The 21,940-nt window shown below is 44.4% G+C and overlaps 1 protein-coding gene across 1 annotated transcript in view; it reads left to right on the forward strand.

Moving 5' to 3' along the window:
• LOC115111529 (RIMS-binding protein 2-like) overlaps positions 1–21,546 on the forward strand; it is a 51,645-nt gene extending 30,099 nt beyond the window's left edge. Inside the window, 16 exon segments of the mRNA XM_065011529.1 lie at positions 1,691–1,842; positions 2,145–2,810; positions 3,022–3,162; positions 6,804–6,956; positions 8,747–9,529; positions 10,753–10,873; positions 11,365–11,478; positions 13,139–13,326; positions 13,517–13,685; positions 13,899–13,961; positions 14,326–14,429; positions 14,646–14,675; positions 15,628–15,699; positions 15,912–15,942; positions 15,945–16,054; positions 18,974–21,546. Coding sequence (XP_064867601.1) covers positions 1,691–1,842; positions 2,145–2,810; positions 3,022–3,162; positions 6,804–6,956; positions 8,747–9,529; positions 10,753–10,873; positions 11,365–11,478; positions 13,139–13,326; positions 13,517–13,685; positions 13,899–13,961; positions 14,326–14,429; positions 14,646–14,675; positions 15,628–15,699; positions 15,912–15,942; positions 15,945–16,054; positions 18,974–19,168 — 3,092 coding nt within the window. The 3' untranslated portion in view covers positions 19,169–21,546.
• The last annotated feature ends 394 nt before the right edge of the window (positions 21,547–21,940 follow it).

Consider the following 21,940-nt stretch of genomic DNA (forward strand, 5'->3'; position numbering starts at 1 on the left):
GTAAACCCGCTACAATCATGTTGTACAGGGTACAGTTAGCAAGCAGTTTAGCAGTTACACCGGCGGGCCCCGGTGGCAAAAAATCAATTAAACTAAAAGCGTACCTCGACTTAGAAGGGTTTGTGTTGGATAGTCAGCTAACTAACACAGCATCCCTCTCTGTTTGAGCCAGGTGTTTGACTAGGCTAAACTAGCTAGCTGCATTCGCTCGCTAAGTAAGTGAAAAGAAAATACAACAAAATATAGCTGTCTCTCTCCTTCTCTCTCTTGCTTCTCCTTCATTTTTGAAGAAATGAATTTGTTCAAAACTATTCAACTATGGTCTTTCTCTCTCAGTCAGCTACTCACCACATTTTATGCTCTGCGGTGCTAGGTTATGCTTTCAGTACTAGATTAATTATCTGATCCTTTGAGTGGACAACATGTCAGTTCATGCTACAAGAGCTTTGATAGGTTGGAGGACGTCCTCCGAATGTGGTCATAATTACTGTGTAAGTCTATAGAAGGGTACCACAAGCCTCGTAGGTTTTGTATTGAAGTCAATGTACCCAGAGGAGGACGGAAACTAGCTGTCCTCCGGCTATACCATGGGGAGCGTTCCTGAGCGCTCTGGAGCAGGTTTTCATCAAGGATCTCTATGTACTTTCCTCCGTTAATCTTTCCCTCGATCCTGACTAGTCTCCCAGTCCCTGCTGCTGAAAAACATCCCCACAGCATGATGCTGCCACCACCATGCTTCACTGTAGGGATGGTGCCTGGTTTCCTCCATACTTGGCATTCAGGCCAAAGAGTTCAATCTTGGTTTAATCAGACCAGAAGTCTGAGAGTCCTTTAGGTGCCTTTTGTCAAACTCCAAGTGATGATGGAGCCCACTGTGTTCTTGGGGACCTTCAATGCTGCAGATATTTTTTGATACCCTTCACCAGATCTGTGCCTCGACACAATCCTGTTTCGGAGCTCTACGGACAGTTCTTTCGACCTCATGGCTTGGTTTTTGCTCTGACATGCACTGTGGGACCATTATATAGACAGGTGTGTGCCTTTCCAAATCATGTCCAATCAATTGAATTTACCACAGGTGGACTTAAATCAAGTTGTAGAAACATCTCAAGGATGATCAATGGAAATAGGATGCACCTGAGCTCAATTTTGAGTCTCATAGCAAAGGGTCTGAGGTTTTTGCAAACCTGTTTTCTCTTTGTCATTATGGGGTTTTGTGTGTTGATTGGTGAGGGGGAAAAATAATGTAATACATTTTAGAATAAGGCTGTAACGTAACAAAATGTGGAAAAAGTCAAGGGGTCTGAATACTTTCCGAATGCTCTGTATTTAGTATAGTTTTATCTAAAAAGGGTAACTTTTGAATGTTTCACTATTTTTATTTTGATGAAATTCACTGAGGAGGATGGTCCCCCCCTTCCTCCTCTGAGGAGCCTCCACTGACATACATACAGTACAAATCATACTGTTTTCTTATTACCTCATTACACACATTTTTGATTGCATAAAAACATCTAATGCAACATGAACTATCTGAGTGCCTCTCTGGTATTGTATGGAATCAGGTCAAGACATTATTTTCCTTTGAAGGAACATACAAACTGTTCAGCTGATAGTGTATTGTTTTCTAAATGTTGTAGTGTATTGTGTTGATATCCTTACACTCCTTTGTGTCTGCTGTCCTCCGTAGGTCCTCCCTTTCCTCCCCAGGAGGTGCAGGTCCAGTTGGGCCAGAACCCCGGGGTTCTGCAGGTGCGATGGAAACCCCCCATCCTCACCCCCACTGGAACCTCCAACGGAGCCAACGTGATTGGCTATGCCGTGTGCACAAAGGGACAAAAGGTGCATTAGAATGATGTATTATGCAGAACCTGATGTTTAATGCTGTGAAAGTGAGTGTGTGGTGTAACAGCTAACCCTCAATGCTGTGATTTGTGTGTAACACTCTACCGCCGTCTGCTGGAGAGTGGTGATGTAACGGTGACGTTCAGTCCATGGTTTCTGTAGGCCTTATGTAATGCAGTGGTTTGAAAACACAGGTTTACCAGGCCCCATTTTGCGTGAAATTCAGAAATAATATATTGGGTTTGTTACTTAAGACATGTGAATTGAAGTGTCTTGTCCCTGTCCCTGTGTGTGTCCAGATAGCGGAGGTGATGTACCCAACAGCTGACTATGTGACAGTGGAGCTGAATAGGATCCAGTGTCTGGAGGCCAGGGAGGTCATTGTCAGGACGTTATCAGCACAAGGAGAGTCTCAGGACTCCCCCGTGGCCACCATACCGCACAATATCCTGAGGCCTCCCCATCACTCACCCCACCACCGCTCCCCTGCACACCCCCATCCTATGCCTCAACCCCAGCACCATCAGCCACACACACAAACACACCCGCCATACCCCCAGACCTACCCCCCATCCCACCCCCAACCTCAGGTCCACCCTTTGCCTCGATCCCAGCCCCACACCCTGCCTCATGGTCAGCCTCTGCGCCACCCACCCCCTCACCCCCATCCCCAGCCCCAACACCAGCCCTACCCCATGTCTAAGCCCAATTTAGTAAGTGCCAGAGAGTCAGAAACCAAAGAGTATGAGGCGGGCCTGCGGCCTGGTCCGCCCTGGGAGCGCTCCCCTTCGCCCCTCCCTCCTACCATGCGTGGACACACTTTGGAGCCGCCCCACTTCCAGGGGCGTCGTTCACCCTCTCCTCAGAGGATCCTGCCCCAGCCTCAGGGAGCCCCCATCCCCAACACCATCGCCAAGGCCATGGCCAGGGAAGCTGCACAGAGAGTGTTCGCTGAGAACAACCGGGTAAGCAGCCACTTCAGATTTGCCTATGACATGACAACACACAGTACAGCACAAACAGAGTTTGGTTTGTGTACCAAGTGCCTCATAGACTCTCAGGGTACTATTGAGTCAATACTATAGAGAACTAATATCATGTATCATTGTGATAGTGTGATGCATCTGCAGCTATATACATGTATAAGGTTTGCTTGTCTGTGTTTTCCTGTGTCAGATGGAGAAGAGGAACATCTTCAGTGAGCGGAGCGTGAACTCTGATGAGGAGGAGGATGGTTATGTCTCTCCCCACACCAGGAGGAGAGGGGCTTCTGTGGACGAATTCCTCAGAGGCTCTGAACTGGGGAGACATGTACGGGTAAAACAACAACTCTGTCAGCTTAAATACAGAATAATACAGTTTGTTTCTGTTCCAATCATCGCTCTGGGAAAATGAAGAAAAAGATATGATTGTAACCTGTAACTCCATGTTAAATCGAATCAAATCACATTTTATTTGTCACATGTGCCGAATACAACAGGTGTAGACCTTACCGTGAAATGCTTACTTACAAGCCCTTAACCAACAATGCAGTTTTAAGAAAATATTTACTAAATAAACTAAAGTAAAACATTTAAAAATTACAATAACGAGGCAATATACAGGGGGTACCGGTACCGAGTGAATGTGCAGGGTAACAGGTTAGTCGAGGTAATTGAGGTAATATGTGCATGTAGGTAGTTGTAAAGTGACTATGCATAGATAGTAAACAGCGAGTAACAGCAGTGTAAAAAAAGGGGGGGGTCAATGCAAATTGTCCGGGTAGCAATTTGCTTAGCTTTTCAGCAGTCTTATGGCTTGGAGGTAGAAGCTGATAAGAAGCCTTTTGGACCTAGACTTGGTGCTCCGGTACCACTTGCCATGTGGTAGCAGAGAGAACAATCTATGACTAGGGTGGTTGGAGTCTTTGGCAATATGAAATGCCTTTCTCTGACACCAACTGGTATAGGTGTTGTGGATGGCAGGAAGGTTGGCCACAGTGATGTACTGGGCCGTACGCACAACCCTCTGTAGCACATTGCGGTCAGAGGCCGAGCAGTTGCCCAGACAGTGATGCATCACAATGCTCTCAATGGTGCAGCTGTAGAACCTTTGGAGTATCTGAAGACCCATGCCAAATCTTTTCAGTCTCCTGAGGGGTAATAGGTGTTGTCATATCCTCTTCACGACTGTCTTGGTGTGTTTGGACCATGATAGTTTGTTGGTGTGTGGACACCAAGGAACTTTAAGCTCTCAACCTGTTCCACTACAGCCACGTAGATGAGAATGGGGGTGTGCTCGGCCCTTCTTTTCCTGAAGTCTACAATCATTTCCTTTGTCTTGATCACGTTGAGGGAGAGGTTGTTGTCCTGGCACCACAGTGCCAGGTCTCTGACCTCCTCCCTATAGACTGTCTCATTGTTGTCGCTGATCAGGCCTACCACCATTGTGTCGTCGGCAAACTTAATGATGGGGTTGGAATCGTGCATGGCCACGCAGTTGTGGGTGGACAGGGACTACAGCAGGGGACTAAGTACACACCCCTGAGGGGCCCCTGTGTTGAGGATCAGCGTGGCAGATGTGTTGTTGCCTACTCTTACCACCTGGGGGCGGCCTGTCAGGAAGTACAGGATCCAGTTGCAGAAAGGGGGGGGGGGATCAGCTTTGAGGGAATTATGTTGAACGCTAAGCTGTGGTCAATGAACAGCATTCTTGCATAGGTGTTCCTTTTGTCCAGGTGGGAAAGGGCAGTGTGGAGTGCAATAGAGATGGCATCATCTGTGGATCTGTTGGGGTGGTGCGAATTGGAGTGGGTCTAGGGTTTCTGGGATGATGGTGTTGATGTGAACCATGACAAGTCTTTCAAAGCACATCATGGCTACAGACGTGAGTGCTACGGTTCGGTGTCATTTAGGCAGGTCACCTTGGTGTTCTTGAGGACAGGGACTATGATGGTCTGCTTGAAACATGTTGGTTTTACAGACTCGGCCAGGGACAGGTTGAAAATGTCAGTGAAGAGACTTGGTCAGTTGGTCAGTGCATGCTCTGAGTACACGTCCTGGTAATACATCTGGCCCTGCGTCCTTGTGAATGTTGACCTGTTTGAAACTTCCCCCCCGTCTCCTAGTTCAGCCAGTCAGACACAGGCTTGTTGTTCCTGTGGTTCCATGTTAAAGCCGGTCCTCTCCCCCGTCTCCTAGTTCAGCCAGTAAGACACAGGCTTGTTGTTCCTGTGGTTCCATGTTAAAGCCGGTCCTCTCCCCCGTCTCCTAGTTCAGCCAGTCAGACACAGGCTTGTTGTTCCTGTGGTTCCATGTTAAAGCCGGTCCTCTCCCCCGTCTCCTAGTTCAGCCAGTCAGACACAGGCTTGTTGTTCCTGTGGTTCCATGTTAAAGCCGGTCCTCTCCCCGTCTCCTAGTTCAGCCAGTCAGACACAGGCTTGTTGTTCCTGTGGTTCCATGTTAAAGCCGGTCCTCTCCCCCGTCTCCTAGTACAGCCAGTCAGACACAGGCTTGTTGTTCCTGTGGTTCCATGTTAAAGCCGGTCCTCTCCCCCGTCTCCTAGTTCAGCCAGTCAGACACAGGCTTGTTGTTCCTGTGGTTCCATGTTAAAGCCGGTCCTCTCCCCTGTCTCCCAGCACCACTACAGCCACAGTGAGGAGTACCAGACAGAGAGCAGCCGCGGCTCCGACCTTGTTGTTCCTGTGGTTCCATGTTAAAGCCGGTCCTCTCCCCCGTCTCCTAGTTCAGCCAGTCAGACACATGCTTGTTGTTCCTGTGGTTCCATGTTAAAGCCGGTCCTCTCCCCCGTCTCCTAGTTCAGCCAGTCAGACACATGCTTGTTGTTCCTGTGGTTCCATGTTAAAGCCGGTCCTCTCCCCCGTCTCCTAGTTCAGCCAGTCAGACACAGGCTTGTTGTTCCTGTGGTTCCATGTTAAAGCCGGTCCTCTCCCCTGTCTCCTAGTTCAGCCAGTCAGACACAGGCTTGTTGTTCCTGTGGTTCCATGTTAAAGCCGGTCCTCTCCCCTGTCTCCTAGTTCAGCCAGTCAGACACAGGCTTGTTGTTCCTGTGGTTCCATGTTAAAGCCGGTCCTCTCCCCTGTCTCCTAGTTCAGCCAGTCAGACACAGGCTTGTTGTTCCTGTGGTTCCATGTTAAAGCCGGTCCTCTCCCTGTCTCCTAGTTCAGCCAGTCAGACACAGGCTTGTTGTTCCTGTGGTTCCATGTTAAAGCCGGTCCTCTCCCCTGTCTCCTAGTTCAGCCAGTCAGACACAGGCTTGTTGTTCCTGTGGTTCCATGTTAAAGCCGGTCCTCTCCCCTGTCTCCTAGTTCAGCCAGTCAGACACAGGCTTGTTGTTCCTGTGGTTCCATGTTAAAGCCGGTCCTCTCCCCTGTCTCCTAGTTCAGCCAGTCAGACACAGGCTTGTTGTTCCTGTGGTTCCATGTTAAAGCCGGTCCTCTCCCTGTCTCCTAGTTCAGCCAGTCAGACACAGGCTTGTTGTTCCTGTGGTTCCATGTTAAAGCCGGTCCTCTCCCCTGTCTCCTAGTTCAGCCAGTCAGACACAGGCTTGTTGTTCCTGTGGTTCCATGTTAAAGCCGGTCCTCTCCCCTGTCTCCTAGTTCAGCCAGTCAGACACAGGCTTGTTGTTCCTGTGGTTCCATGTTAAAGCCGGTCCTCTCCCCTGTCTCCTAGTTCAGCCAGTCAGACACAGGCTTGTTGTTCCTGTGGTTCCATGTTAAAGCCGGTCCTCTCCCGTCTCCTAGTTCAGCCAGTCAGACACAGGCTTGTTGTTCCTGTGGTTCCATGTTAAAGCCGGTCCTCTCCCCTGTCTCCTAGTTCAGCCAGTCAGACACAGGCTTGTTGTTCCTGTGGTTCCATGTTAAAGCCGGTCCTCTCCCGTCTCCTAGTTCAGCCAGTCAGACACAGGCTTATTGTTCCTGTGGTTCCATGTTAAAGCCGGTCCTCTCCCCTGTCTCCCAGCACCACTACAGCCACAGTGAGGAGTACCAGACAGAGAGCAGCCGCGGCTCCGACCTGTCTGATATCATGGAGGAGGACGAGGATGACCTGTACTCTGAGATGCAGCTGGAGGAGGGCCGTCGGCGCAGCATCAACTCTCACAACACTCTCAAGGTACAGCACACATATACCTCATCTAGTGGGGGTCCAGGGGAGGCGGGTTGGGAGGCGGGTAGGGGGGTTGGGGAGGGAGGGCCCTCCTATCTACTGTGGCCCCGGCTGCCTTCTCTCACTGTCTGGCTCTACATGCAGGCCCACTGTGGCTTTGCCTGTTGAGCGCTCCATCCTGTTCTGAGCTGAACAACACACTGCATATCAGCTTCATCATCCAAGTCTTAACTAACCCATCTGAATGGCTGTACTATACACACCCAGCATGGACTGTAAAAGGAGAGGTGAACAATTATGTTTAAAATGAGCTTGGTATCGATAGACACATGGAATGTTGTTTTGTCTCAATATGCATTTTAATATACAGTTTAATTAAGACTGTCCATATTTTGTAAAAATTGGATAATTAGTAGACTTACTGTTCATGAATAATCTGTTAAAAATGTGTTGTAAAGGAATATGTCAATGACCAAACATTGATATTTTAAAATGTACTGTATCATCATCTAGAAGGGTCATGGCATATCGAATGCATATGGGAATCTCATTTAAGTGAGTTTACTACTTAAATGGAATAATTCACTTTGGGTTGTGTCCGTCTCATGCTGTACCTTTTTGTGTTTGAGTTCTTTTCTGGACGTTGATGATGGTTACCTTTGAGGATGTCTCCATTGAGTATGTGGATGTGTGGTCAATAATCATTATGTAACAAGTTCTCCTGAGTGACATTATTATTAGCAGTGAAACATAGGTTATATTTACTGTGTTGATGATAAACAACAAGTTAAATTGTCTTCTGTAATCACTGGGAGTGTTGATATGAAAGGTCCCCAGGTCATTTCCAAAGAAACATGTTTACAGTCATGCAATGCTGTGGGAAGACGTGTGAAACGTTGAACTTATCAAGGTGATAAGAGTAAAGCAAGATGTGATCCCTCACACTGTGCGGTACTCAACAGAACTGTCTTTTTAGGTGTATTGATCTGCTGCATTTGCCTATGTTTTCCATAGTACCTCATCATGTCACCAATCAGTATGTCTCATTCATGTTCTGTATGTATTTGTGTATTTTTACTATGCTCTGGAAAGGGAGTGTCCTATGCAGTAGTGCAATCAGGGTCAAATACCAGAAGCAACACAGCTGAGATTCAGTCTATAGTAATTATTGATGGAAACTCTAAATCTGTCATAAGAACAGCCCTCGGGTCATGTCTGAAAATGTTAGAACAGACTGAGACACTTTTTAAATGTCTTATTTTGCTTATGCAAGTGCTTTGCTTAGTTTGCTGCCACATTCCTCTTGGTTAATGTGTATACTGTAGGTCTCATTCACTTGCCCAGGCTGTGCTTGGTGCAATGTGTTTGAAGTCTTTTCTTGGCATAGTTAATTCACTCATATGTTTGGTGAGTTTGTCACCTGTGTCATTTATCTGTGAGTTTTTCTCCCTTGGCAGATTTGTTGCACCCTTTTCTAATCTGTCCCAGACCCATCCTCAGTGTTACTGTCTATTACTCCCTTGGCTTTCGTCCCACGTATTCCCGTTCAGAGCATGCTATTTCCCCCAGCTCACGGAATGACACTGCATGCCTTACATCTGGCCATTCTGCCACAAATAACTAATTCTGTTCTTATTTTGTCTTTTTTCCCATTTATTTTTTTATTCACACACTGTGTTGTTTCCTGCCTGTTCTAACACCTTCAAAAACTAAATTGTAAACAAAACTCTTAATTGAAATGCCAAACCAATCCACCCTGCTCTCTGCACCGTGGCTGTCCCATCCTGGTCTTCCAGGCGTATTACAGGCGTCAGGACCTAGGGGAGGAGAGGGACTGCTGGGACCTACAGAGGGAGGTGGTGAGACAGAAGTCCCTGCGTAGTAAACGCCTCCACAGCATCCCTGAGGTTGCCGAGGACGAGTCGGACGGAGTGGATGGGATGGGTCATCATCATCAGCGCCTGCGCTTTGACGACGAAGGCAGGGCTGGTACACCCTGCATGCACCGCAGGAGCCCCCGTATCTACCAGCAGGACCCCCACCAGCACAACCACCTCTCCCCCAGCAAGAACCACCATCGCCTGCTGCAGCGCCAGCATTCCTCTCCCCGCTATGGCTGTAATTTCGAGGAGCGCAGCCTGAACCGGCCCAGCCGCCAGACCACCAAGAGCCCTGACAGCGGCCTGGACTGTGGCAGTGAGGAGGAGGGTTCTTTGGGGTACCGGGGTTACTCCCACGGCAGCCCCATGCGGGGTCCTGTCCACTACATCCACTGTGAGGGGCCGGTAGAGCGACGGGCCCTGGCTGCAGGCAGGAAGAGGCAGCTGACACGGCAGTGCAGCATGGATGAGGACCACTGTGACAGCCCTAAGACGGGCCACATGTCTGACCTGAGGTACAGGGAGGTGCACTACGGGCCAGGCCGGGAGTGGGAGAGGGAACCAGGGCACAGCCCCAGACGCTACCCCAGGGACGGAGCCCTGAGCGAGGGCAGGCTCCACCAGCTGGACAGGCCTTATCAAAGGGACCTTAGGGCCAGCTATGTGAACAGGCTCAACAGGGTCTCGGACCAGCCGCCGGTGTGTGTGACTCAGACTCTTACCTGCTGTACATTCCATCAGCAAGCAGTAAAACCATACCTTTTTTCTTGGTGTTTTTTCTCTCTATGGGTCTCCCACCTTTACATTGATTTATTTTTGTTTTGTCCAATATTCTGGCAAGTTATTAGTACATGTTCATGGTGATTCTTATTTGTAGTTTTTCATGTGTGTAGTTTGCTCGTTCTTAGAACGTCCAGTGAGTTTTTAAGTGAAGCTTTTTTGATTATCTAAAGGCCATTTCAGAAAGTTTTTGTTTCTGATGTGTCTGAGGAGAAAGATTCCTTTTTTAAACAAAATGGCAGCTCAACCATTATAGTTTGCATGGGGATGCGCTATCCCTATTCTGCTCCGCCTTCCCCCTCTCTCTACCAGCCAATGGGTTTGAAATGCAGCTATGACAGACGTCTTGCCCATCCTATCCCACCTCTGACTTTACCCTGATTGCACTGCCTTCCACAGGGGGACCTCTATTCCAGCATGTCCTGCTTCTCATTGCGCGTAAAGGCTGTAGTCCTTGACAGATAAAGCCTTTTCTAGTAGGACCACATGGAGGATAGTCTCTCATAGTCTTATAGCTGATTTAGCCTTCAGTCCATCTGCATTATGTTAGTGTTCTGCAGACAATATGCTCTCCCCTCTTCATGCTCTTCCATAATCTTTTCAACAGAATCTCCTCTCCTCCTCCTATACTACACACAGCAGTGGTCATCTTATTGCTCGATCCCCCTCCCCCCATCTCTGTCCCATATATCCTGTATGACTAACCGGATGAGAAGCCTTTGGGCCTCAGTTTCTCTCTCTCTGGTTTGGGCCCCAGGCTGAAGCCATCATGGTTGTGCTCAGCTAACTATGCCTTTCTCCATTCTATTCTCTTTCCTCTACTCGCTCACTCACTCTTCTCATCAAGGAGCTGACATGAGCAGAACAAAAAACAAATGGTCTTTAGCTAAACATCTGATCCTGTTGTGGTGTCTGGAGTTGATTTACTTTGGTTCTGTTGATGGTTTTTTTGGTTTGTTTGGTCTCTTTATTTTATGTGTTTATTTATTACCCTTATTTTGCCTCCTTACGGACAAATGGAAGTGATATAATTTGCTCTTATGGTTTTGTGATCCTTTTGAATGGCTGGTTTGTTATGTGAGAGAGGCAGTGTAAAAGGCAGCTTGTTTTAACTTACGCTGTGTTTTTCTCGCCCTCTAAAGATTATAGGGAACTCCCCTTCCCATGGATGCTCCCATGGCGACCGGCTGGACCATTCAGGGAGGAGGCCTGTCCATGGCGGCAACCCCCCACAGAGACGACCCATGATGGTTCCTTCCATTGGTTAGTGTGGTCAATACATGATGGGATGCCCCGTCCTCCCCTGAGCTGAACATCTCTCCCATAGACACATGACCTTAAACAACCATGTAGTTCTCTGTAGTTGTGGTGTGCTCCTACACCTGTAGTTCTGACCAACCTCATACCTCTTTACGGTGTCTCTAACTTGGCTTTTTAAATGTGCCAAAGCAGTTAAGGGGGAGGGGCTGCTACTGTTTACTATCGACTTTATATACTGTGTGCATAAAGGGCTCACCTGCTCTTACCCTTCCCTCTGTCTCACACAGTGCAAAGCATTGCTGTTTTACATTGAAGAACTCCAGATTACAACCTGTTGCCTTATCCCACCCCCTGTTCCCCATGACCCCTGATCCCCCCAGCCCCTTCCCCTCCAGCAGCATGTCCAGCCAGGCATTGGCCGGTCTGTGAAGTAGAGCAGTGTGGGGGGGGGGTCCCTGACAGTAACGCTGTGATCTGATTGGTGTCTTCTGTAGAGATCACCATGATGGAGAGTAACAGTGAGGGAAGTGAGGGAAACCTCTCACCTGGCAAGGAGGATGTTTACTATCATGGCAGTGTAGCTCGGCGGAGGATATGGCATGACGATGGTATGTGGCCCAGCTTCTCTCTAGAACAACATGAATAAACCATGAAAAGTACATAGAAGACCGTGTTAAGAATCTTACTTGATATTAGAAAGGAATAGTAGTCTCAAGCTTAAGTGTGAATTATACACTCGGCTGCCGGGAAAGACAAGATGGCCACTTTTTCTGTAGCTGAAGAATGAGTGTCCCCTCCCCTCCCTGTATAGCTCTCTGCAGCCTTAATCCCAGGCCTCCCTTGGAGACCCCTCTTCCTTCCTTCCTTCCTTCCTTCCTTCCTTCCTTCCTTCCTTCCTTCCTTCCTTCCTTCCTTCCTTCCTTCCTTCCTTCCTTCCTTCTTTCCTTCCTTCCTTCCTTCCTTCCTTCCTTCCTTCCCTCTCACCCATCCCTTCTTTTCACCCTTCCTCTTCTCCTCCCAGGGCATATAGTCCCCCTGTTGACTGTTGATTTTGCATGACTGATTGTTTACAGTCCAGTGACAAGGAAAACCATTGGATGAGTAAGTGCACTCAAGTCTTGTTGGTATCACTCCATTGCACCTTGATGAAACTGCTGTCATCTAAACCGAACATTAGTATTGTCTCATTAAAACATAATTGAACAGACATTTTCCCTGAATTGTGATATTGAAACGTGGTTTGTTTGGACATGGAGTTCCAGGAAATCGACTAGTGAATGAATATAAGGTGGATTCCTTTCCTTTTCCCTCACTGTCCCTGATGCCCCCGATGAGTCCGGTTTCTGCTACGGCATTTGATGTTCTAATTTCTTGCAGGAATATTCATTTGCCCTTTTAGCTTAATGCTGTATTTCTAATGTGAGCATGGTTTTACCCCTCTTGTATTGATATTGAAGCATACTTCCTCATTTTGAAGAGTGGAACGCATGAATGCCTGTTTACGCTCCGTGAGACAGTGAAGTAAAACAGCAATGAACAGTCTGAGTCTGTTTCCATTCATTCTTTGTTATGTGCATGGTCGTGTAGTTCCACCTGCATCCCATCGTCTGGCTTGACATGTGCTGCTGTCTGTCCTACTTGACCTCTGTCTAACTGTATCTATGAGTGTTATAAAGGTACTCTGTTTGTCCTTTTGGTGTCTGTCCTACCAGCATTCAGAGATGTGTGAAAAAACATCCAATCTGTCCTATCTGTCAATTATAGATAGCTTAGACTTTTTTTTAAAACTCTAAAAACAGTGTCCTGCTTACATGTTCTAATAAATTGGGAATCATAAATGTTGCTACAGTATGTAATTACAGTAGGGTCTTATCGACAGGCGTGCCCCTTTGAGAGGATCAAATCAAATGTATTTATATAGCCCTTCTTACATCAGCTGATGTATCAAAGTGCTGTACAGAAACCCAGACTAAATCCCCAAGCAATGCAGGTGTAGAAGCACGGTGGCTAGGATGATGGACACAATAGTACAGACTGACCATTCTATCTTAAAAACCTCTTTAAATCCCCCTTGAAATCTTGGGCTCTTTTTCACACACGTGTTTCATGGCCCTCTCCCCTGTCTGTCAGCTCTGACAAAGTGACATCTTCTCGTTCCGCTGCCCTCTACTCCACTCTGCACCCCAGCCTATCCTGTGCTGGGGGCTGGCAGTAGCAAGGCTGGCAGTAGCAAGGCTGGCAGTTGCAGCAGTGCCTTCTGTGTTTCAGATGAGTACGGTGGGCAAGGCCGCGGACATGGCCGAGGGCGGCGGTCGCCAGTGTACTACGAGGAGTCGGAGCCAGAGGACCTGGCGCGTATATTTGTGGCCCTGTTTGACTACGACCCCCTGTCCATGTCCCCCAACCCTGATGCTGCTGACGAGGAGCTGCCCTTCAAAGAGGGCCAGATCATCAAGGTGGGAGCCTGATCCACACAGTGCTGTAGTCCAATCTGCTTTCCTCATCCTAACAACAAAAGGGCCTCGTGTTGACTTACATTCGTGGGTTAGATGTAGTTGTGTATGTGAAGCTGCTATTAAACAACTGTAGTGGTGGTGGCTGTCTCTCTTTCTCCCTCCTGCTAACATTGTTCTCTGTGCTGGTCAGGTGTTTGGAGATAAGGACACGGATGGGTTCTACAGGGCAGAGATCCGTGACCGCCCGGGTCTGATCCCCTGTAACATGGTGTCAGAGATCCAGACTGAGGATGATGGGATGATGGACCAGCTACTCAAACAGGGCTTCCTCCCACTCAACACTCCTGTAGAGAAATTAGGTAGGGCGGCACCTGGACTCCCACTTGATCTCTGTCTTTTCTCCACTACTCTTTCTTACTCTAATTCGGGCCTGATTTTCTCTTCCCTTCCTCTTTTCCTGTCTCGCTTGCTTTCAATACACACTGATGTCTAATGCTGATGATACTCTCATTTCTCTGTCTCTACAATCGTTTCCCTCATTCTTTTTCTTTTCTCTCTACTTTCCCGTGAAGTGATCTGCAACCGCTTCAAAGATGGTCGCTCAATAAACCGCAGGTCCCGAAAATCCAAGCGAGGTCTGTGTTCTCTTTAGATGCACTCTTTCTGCACTATTTTTTTCATCTTCACGCTTTGCTTCTTCCACCATTTCTTTACTTTTCTTATGCGTTTAGTTGGGATTTTTTTTTTCTGTCAGAATTGTCACTAACATGCTCATCTTCAGTAAATCCATGGGGGTGTTCATTATGGCTTTCACCTTCATGTACCATGTTCATTCAGCCTTTGCCTGGTATAGACGGTCATTCATGAGAGATCATAAGGCATTGCATACTGTCATTTTAGTGTGTGATTTTACAACTGAGATTAGTACGGTGATTATCTCGTTTAGTGTGTTACTTGTCATTCTTATTGATTGATGACTGTCTGTGTGTCTCTGTCCAGAGAGGAACAGGCGGAGTGGGCGTCAGCACCCCTCGTCCACACGTAGAATGGTGGCACTGTATGACTACGACCCCAGGGAGAGCTCCCCCAACGTGGATGTGGAGGTACTGCTAGAGTCAGGTGTAGAGGTAGTTCTACCCTGTTACTACTAACGATGTACCTGATTGCCTTGCCAACATTGCAGCAATACACCAGCCAGTCTTACTCCCCATCTTTACCATTACCTGGTCCCCATTAGTAGCTTAACCTTTTCCTGTTGTTCTTATGGCCCTTCCCCCCTGGTTTCACTCACTCTCACCTTTCTATTGGCACGGCCCCAGACACAGTATGGGAGAGACAGGCTGAATGAGGTGAGTGAGAGGAGCGTCCGCTCTCTGTGTGTTTTTCTCCCTGACTGTTGTTGGAGTGTTCAGAGGTGGACACATGGTAGAGGGGGCTAGAGTATTACCCCTCTCATGAACACAGCCCCTCACCCATTGCCTGCACTGGCATCCTTCCTCAGTTTGGTCTATGTGTTGAGCCATCTCCTACGTTTGGTTTGTGTGTTTTGGAGAGGCCTGGAAAAGTGGATAGTAGATAGTAGTGTGGTATGCCTATTGTCTGTGCTGCAATCAATGATGTATACAAACCCTGGATTGCTGATGCTATGTGTTGGCCATTGAGAGGCTTTGAAGCCACCGGTCAGCCATATTGGCACTACCCAGAAGGAGAAGTCCTCCATAGGAATTAATGGAATTCTACAGTATCTCAATGAAATGTTTCAAGGACAAAATGACATGTATTTAAGTATTTCTTTGTTGTAGTAGGGACAATAACATTAGTACAAAAAAAGGAAAATGTTTATATATTTTTTCATGTTTTATATGTATGTTTAGTTCACATAATATAATTTTAAAGTATGTATTAAGGTGTCTGTCATATAATAAACGTGTCAATAAATGCATTTCTATTGCCTCCAAAATCTTTTTTACATTGGAGGATGAGTACCAAGATGGCTGGACGGTGGCTTCATTACAGCGCCCCCTGTCAGTCATCCAGGGTTTATATACATCACTGGTTGCAATCCTGTCTTCAAATATCCAACACTTGATGCATTTGATAGCTGCAGCAGTCTGCCAAGATTGTACCGACACTTCTAGATTCACAATGCATCACAGTGATTGGAATAGGAAGTACAGCATTTCACACAAATTAAACCCGAACAGTATCCCACGTGGTTGGGTTATAGAGAATCTTCAACAGATGCAAGCTGCTTTGATGTAGAGAAAGCAGGTCAAACTGAACTCAAACCTGTTTTGACAGGCTGAACTGACATTCTGTGCTGGTGACGTCATAACAGTATTTGGTGAAATTGATGAAGATGGGTTTCATTATGTAAGTATGTGAGATGTGACTTACACTTGATATAAATATTTCTTCAACCAGCTTAGTGCAAATAAACACAGTGGAAATGACAGTGATAGTAATAGTAGCCGTAAGATAAACAATTTAAAATGATAATTTATATCCCTTTCGTCTAGTTTCCTATATTGCGGAGTCCAATGTACATTCTATGCCAGTCACCCTGTGTGTTTGTGATCCCTCAGGGCGAGCTCAATGGACACAAAGGTCTTGTTCCCTCAACTTTCTAGAAGAAGTGCCTGATGATGTTGAGGTTTTTCTCACTGACACTCAGTCTGGAGATTCTCGATACCCGCAGGACGCTGCATCGCGGATAAAGACCAAAAGGGTACATGCTCTCTCGCAGTACTAGCCCTGTGTCATCCATTCGCTCCTTTCCGTTCCCTTTACCTCCTTACTCCTTTAGTTTCCCGTCTGTGCTTGTGAGTGTTTCATTCCTGAACATATGATGGGAATTCAGACTTTGGAGCATTATGCTGTAAACGTTGTTGATGACTCAGAAATATAAAGAAAACTATTAATACTTGACATAGGAACTTTTATTTTCAATATTGACTGCCGTGGGGGTGGGGGGGGGGGGACATGCATTGTAAAATATGTGGACATATTCATAAAGCGTTCTCAAAGAGAATAGACTGAAATAATAAAAGAAAAGCAGAATTGTCATGTAATGTCTTGAAAAATAGCAGTCAACAACATGCAATGTTTTTTTTGCACATGCATATTTAGCATTGTAATAAATGCTTTATGAATATTACCTGTGTTTCTAATAGAGGAAATAGTTTATGTACTGGAGGATGAAATATCTAGACTGTAGCACTGCATGTTCTCTCTTTAAGATGCATGATTTCCCTTTGAACCTTTTTATAGTGAACAATAAGTCTAGTACAGTAGAACTTTTGTATTTGCTCCTGAAAACGTTTTTGTATATTGCTTACTTGTATAATAGCACCAAGAAGCTTATTTTGCTCGTTGAGAGTATAATTTCAAATGTCATTATAATTATAACTAGTTGTAAAATAATGTTACAATAATTCTGTATTTAACAAATAATTGCAAGTTAATGTTTTAATATGAGCAGATTTCATCTCAAGTTTCTTGGTTGGTTTTATAATTTGTCATTCTCATAGTGCAGACTATTGAAACGCCATCACTGCATTTTTTATTTGATTTATTTTCCTCACCCGCTTGGCAAACAGAAGAAGAGTGTTCATTTCACACCTTAAAGGCTGTTTCCATCACGTAAGTGAGCAACTGAGGATACCAAGGTAACGCAGCCCTCGTCTAATGCAGATGACATGGGTTCCCCTTAGTTTCCGGTATGCAACACACACTCCGTTTATATGACCATTATTTCGCCTGTTTAAATTTCAGTTAATTCCCTTTTCAGTGGATGTAAATATTTATAGAATACTGTGGTACACACCAGGATGATCCCAGTGTACATGCTTTTATTTGACGTGAGTTTATTGTAAAAGCATTCAGGTTGTGTTAACTTAAGGACGACCACTCTAGCCAATGCATTAGACAAGAAGCATGGTATCTTCAGTTGTTTCTCTGGGTGTTGTACATTCCAATGTCCTTCTCTCAAGATAAGTCTCCTGCTGTAACTCATGGTAAGCTAAAAGGCCATTGTTGCACGCCTAGGTTGCCTCCCCGTAGTACTAGTGGTAACATTCAGACTCTATAGCTAATATTCTGATAGAACCTCCCCTCTCTTTGAAGTAGTGCACCCTGCCACGCTTAATCGAATCAAACTCCGCTAGAAACAATGAACTGTCTGCCAGACAGGCAACTCCCTCTTGTTGAGGTTTCCAATCAATCAGATAAACATTTCATTGGCATTACTTTACCCATAGATACCCAAGATAGTGGTCTGCTCCACATGCCTTTAAGTTGTTAGTGGGGTGCACTTTTTCTCTCACATAAGGAATGATGCAAAATGGCAAAAATAGCTACTAACATTTTTTCCTCATAGAAAGTGTCATCAATTCGATTTCAAAAAGTTATTTGAATTAACATGAGAAATGGAAAATCACTTTTTTATTTAGTTTGTATAAATATTTAAGTTGCTTGTGATCAGATTTGTAAATACAACTTTTTTTAAAGCAGGTTAAATTGGTTCCAACAACCTTGATGAAGTTACCTTGATGAAAAGTGATTAATTGCTTCAAAAACTGGTAAATTGAAACGCTTATCCCCTCTCGACGTATGATAAATTATGAACATTCAATGTGCAGAATAATATGACCCTCTTATTGATCTGGATGTGTCTATATGTAGCTATATACTATATCTACTGTAGAGACTAGTGCTAGAGACTATACTATATCTACTGTAGAGACTAGTGCTAGACTATACTATATCTACATCTACTGTAGAGACTATAGTATATCTACTGTAGAGACTAGTGCTAGAGACTATACTATATCTACCGTAGAGACTAGTGCCAGAGACTATACTATATCTACCGTAGAGACTAGTGCCAGAGACTATACTATATCTACTGTAGACTAGTGCTAGAGACTATACTATATCTACTGTAGAGACTAGTGCCAGAGACTATACTAAATCTACTGTAGAGACTAGTGCCAGAGACTATACTAAATCTACTGTAGAGACTAGTGCCAGAGACTATACAATATCTACAGTAGAGACTATTGCTAGAGACTAGTCTCATGTTAATAGGATCTTAAGGATACATCTTTCCTAAGTGCAATTGAAAAGAAGCCTTTTAGCTCATGATTACAATGAAGGAATATTTAGATATTAGATGTTTACTGTAACCCAGTTGTATATGAATGCCCTTTATATTTAAAAAGAAAATCTGCTGTCATATGTTGTCCCATAATGTTAATACAATATTGTATCTCTTGTTTTGTGTGTGTGAAAGACATGGCTTATGCCATTGATAGCTGGAGAATCTCAGCATAGAAATGTGTGATTGGTAAAGAGTATGTGGACATTCTTTGACATTGAAGTCTTATAATTTAAACCAGCTTGATGAAAGACTACCTAAATGGCAGTGGGGGAGGGGGGTATACAGCACCTCAGTACACTCAAGATACAATATCCTAACATTTACAAGTTGAACTGGGCTACGCTATGAGGGAGATAGACTGATGAAGCCAAAAGTATGGTGGCCCTGCTGAGACAGAAAGGACTAAGTGGAAGGGAGTAGTGACTGGGGTGCAAGAGGGTTGGCTTTTTAACCCCGCTGAACTGTCCCTTACGGGTCTCCCATTAGGTTCCATTGGAAAAATCGGGTCCGCCCAGAAGAGGCGCCTCCCCCACAGTGCGCCAACACATCCCTGGCTCTGGCCCTGCTACAGTGGGGCCTGGCAGTCCCATCAGGGGCCCCTACGACTTGTCCTCCAAAAAGAAAAAGGGACTGCTCTCCAAAGGGAAGAAACTATTGAAAAGACTTGGCGCTGTAAAATAACCCCTTCAAATACTTGAAGTATATTATCAACCACATAATTCATCTCCAACACTTCCATTACTGTAAATTCAGTCCTGTGAGAAGAAAAAAAGTGGTCAAAATGTACAAATGTTGTATTCTAGAAACCATATTTTCTTATTTAAATTGCAGTATGTATTTTGAATATGGTTCAGGGACCTCATAGTTTGACATTTAGTGTCATAAGCCAACCTCTGGTCATTTATGTTTTGCTATCTGAAGCAGAAGACTGCAACACGATGGATGATTTGAAATATTCTCAATTTTGAAGGCCAATAGGTACGTAGGTGTGTTTGATGACGCTGTAGACCACAATGTTCCTCAGAGTAAGAAGGGTTTATACCAGAGTCTCTTTAGGGCTGAGATCAAAGGATCGGGCTCAGAATGGCCAGTCAACATCATACTTGATAATACTGCTGGTGGCTCACCTTAACCAAACCTTCACATTGTAGTACCCATATTGATGCAAGGAAAAGAGCCGTTTTAGGATCAGGCAGCTGAGGTCATTTGAACTGTATAGGTTTGCATGTTTTACCTAAACCACATCCAGAATAATAATTCCCATCCAACCTTTGAAAGCACATGCTAACTAATGGCCTTTTCTATCAGAACAAGGCTCAATTTGCATGCTTTGTCAGTGCATTTTTATGATATTGTGTATGAGCAATATTTGCTAAATGAATAGTAAAAACAAATATTAACTTAAAACAGAATATTCAATACAAACCTAATTGTCACATTCGTATTCAGTTCAATTCAAGCCCAGGTACACATTTGACTAGTCACCACCTTAGCACCTGAAGTCATGATATGTGCAGTGGTAAAATATGAAAAATCTCCAGAAAGACTTGTCAGATTGGTCTGGAGAGAATTTGATAAGCAAGTATCAATTCTTAACAGCAAGTGTCAGTTCTTCAGGCACACTGAAATAACTCTGGACAAGGACATTAGATAGGACAGGGTTTCAAGATTCAGTATATTTTTGTTGTTGAATTGTCATGAAATGCCTAGTTGAAACCAACCTCCCATGTATTTGCCTTATAAAATGCACAATGGTTTGTATCTTGTCCAGTGAGTGGAATGTTATGTCCTGTATGCATTCAAGTCATTGCATTACTTTTGAAATGTATTTGTAAATTATGTTGATCAAGACTAGTGATGTGCAGTTTATTACTTGTAGGAATGTTTTTTGGAGGACCTGCGCATTAAAATGACATTCAAACGAAATTCAATACAAAAAAGGGGGAAATGTAAATGTGTATTTACGTTTGAATGTTTCACACTATTTTTGCACAAAAAGAGTAATGAAAAAAATAAGGCACTTTATTTTGTTCTTCATGTTATACATGCAATGTATTTACTGCATTCACAATCCCATTTTGACACGTTTGTGTACAAGACAATGGATGTGAAAGAAATGCAATTGAAGCCCAGTTTAATTAACTGTTTCCAAGATAAGTTGCAATCAGCAGTTGGTATTATTTTTGTTTCAAACTAAGTTTTGTAGAGTACACTCCAAACTTGCAATTCTTGGAAGCAGGAAAATGTTTGACTTATGACAGAGACTAGGTTTGATTGAATAACCATCAGATAAAAGTCCTATATATCAAGTTGTTGTTACATAGAAATTGTGATTTAAACAAGACAAGTCTACCTCCATAATGACCCCCATAAGTTCAACTAATTTGACTACAGGTTCACAGAAGTCAACTCTCCATTTCATATATTTGCAAAGGGTAGAAGTACTGTATTTGTGTCAGCACCCAACTAGCACAGAGTAGTGAATGTATGATTAATTGAAAGCCAATGTATTTTATTTATCAAAACTATCCATTAGGAGGAGTATGCAGATGTCCAGCGTTCTCTGGTCCAGTTTGTATGTGAAATGAAACCTTCCATCTGTTAACTCCTTACACTATTTTGTTAATCATTTCATCCTTCCATTCACTTTATATCACAGCTTTTTCTGGACTACACTACTTTTGGACTACTACTTCATGAGATTTGAACTGAGACTGCCAAAAAAGAATGTACGAAAAGCATTCTGTACAACTTTCTGTACAATTGTCGGTCATTGCTTCTATATATATATTGTTTTGACTGTTGCTCTTTTTGTACTTTGTCCATTTGTAAATTGTTTTTAAATGTTTATACTTGATTTTCAGACTGCCTTTTTTGTACATTAAAATTTATAATCAAACAGTGTAAAGCTTTCCCCATGGTGTCTTCAAAACCATAATGTTTTAAAAGTCTGCAATTGTGTGCTAGCTTTATGACAAAAAATATCAGCCTATATTGGTGGTTACAAAATATTGTGTGGATGTGCATGTGCAAAAATTTTATCAAATAAATTTCATATTTTGTAATGCTGTTTGCGCTGTGTTTTATTCACCAAATGCCATGGTGCAACAGCAAAGTCAAAGGATTAAGGACTCGATTCAATCCAAATAGTTCAGCGCTGTACCACAATTTGAAATGTAAAGGTAATTTCTGATTGAGCAGACAGAGTCTTTTACTGTGAATGAGGTCTCAGCGAACATTGCCTTAATTTCTATTGAGCTGTATGTAGTGGAGGTCTACAGCACTACAGATTAAATCAAGCCAAAAACGTTAATATCAAGTCCTGAGTATTGACAGAATCGCATTTCTCCAAAAGGGCATAGGCTTGAAAAAGGAACGGGAAGTGTAATTATCACACGTTCAAATACTAATTGCTAGACCAGGGGTATTCAACTCTTGCCCTACGAGTTGCAG

Source organism: Oncorhynchus nerka, linkage group LG27 (assembly GCF_034236695.1).
Source record: "Oncorhynchus nerka isolate Pitt River linkage group LG27, Oner_Uvic_2.0, whole genome shotgun sequence".
Classification (NCBI taxonomy): domain Eukaryota; kingdom Metazoa; phylum Chordata; class Actinopteri; order Salmoniformes; family Salmonidae; genus Oncorhynchus; species Oncorhynchus nerka.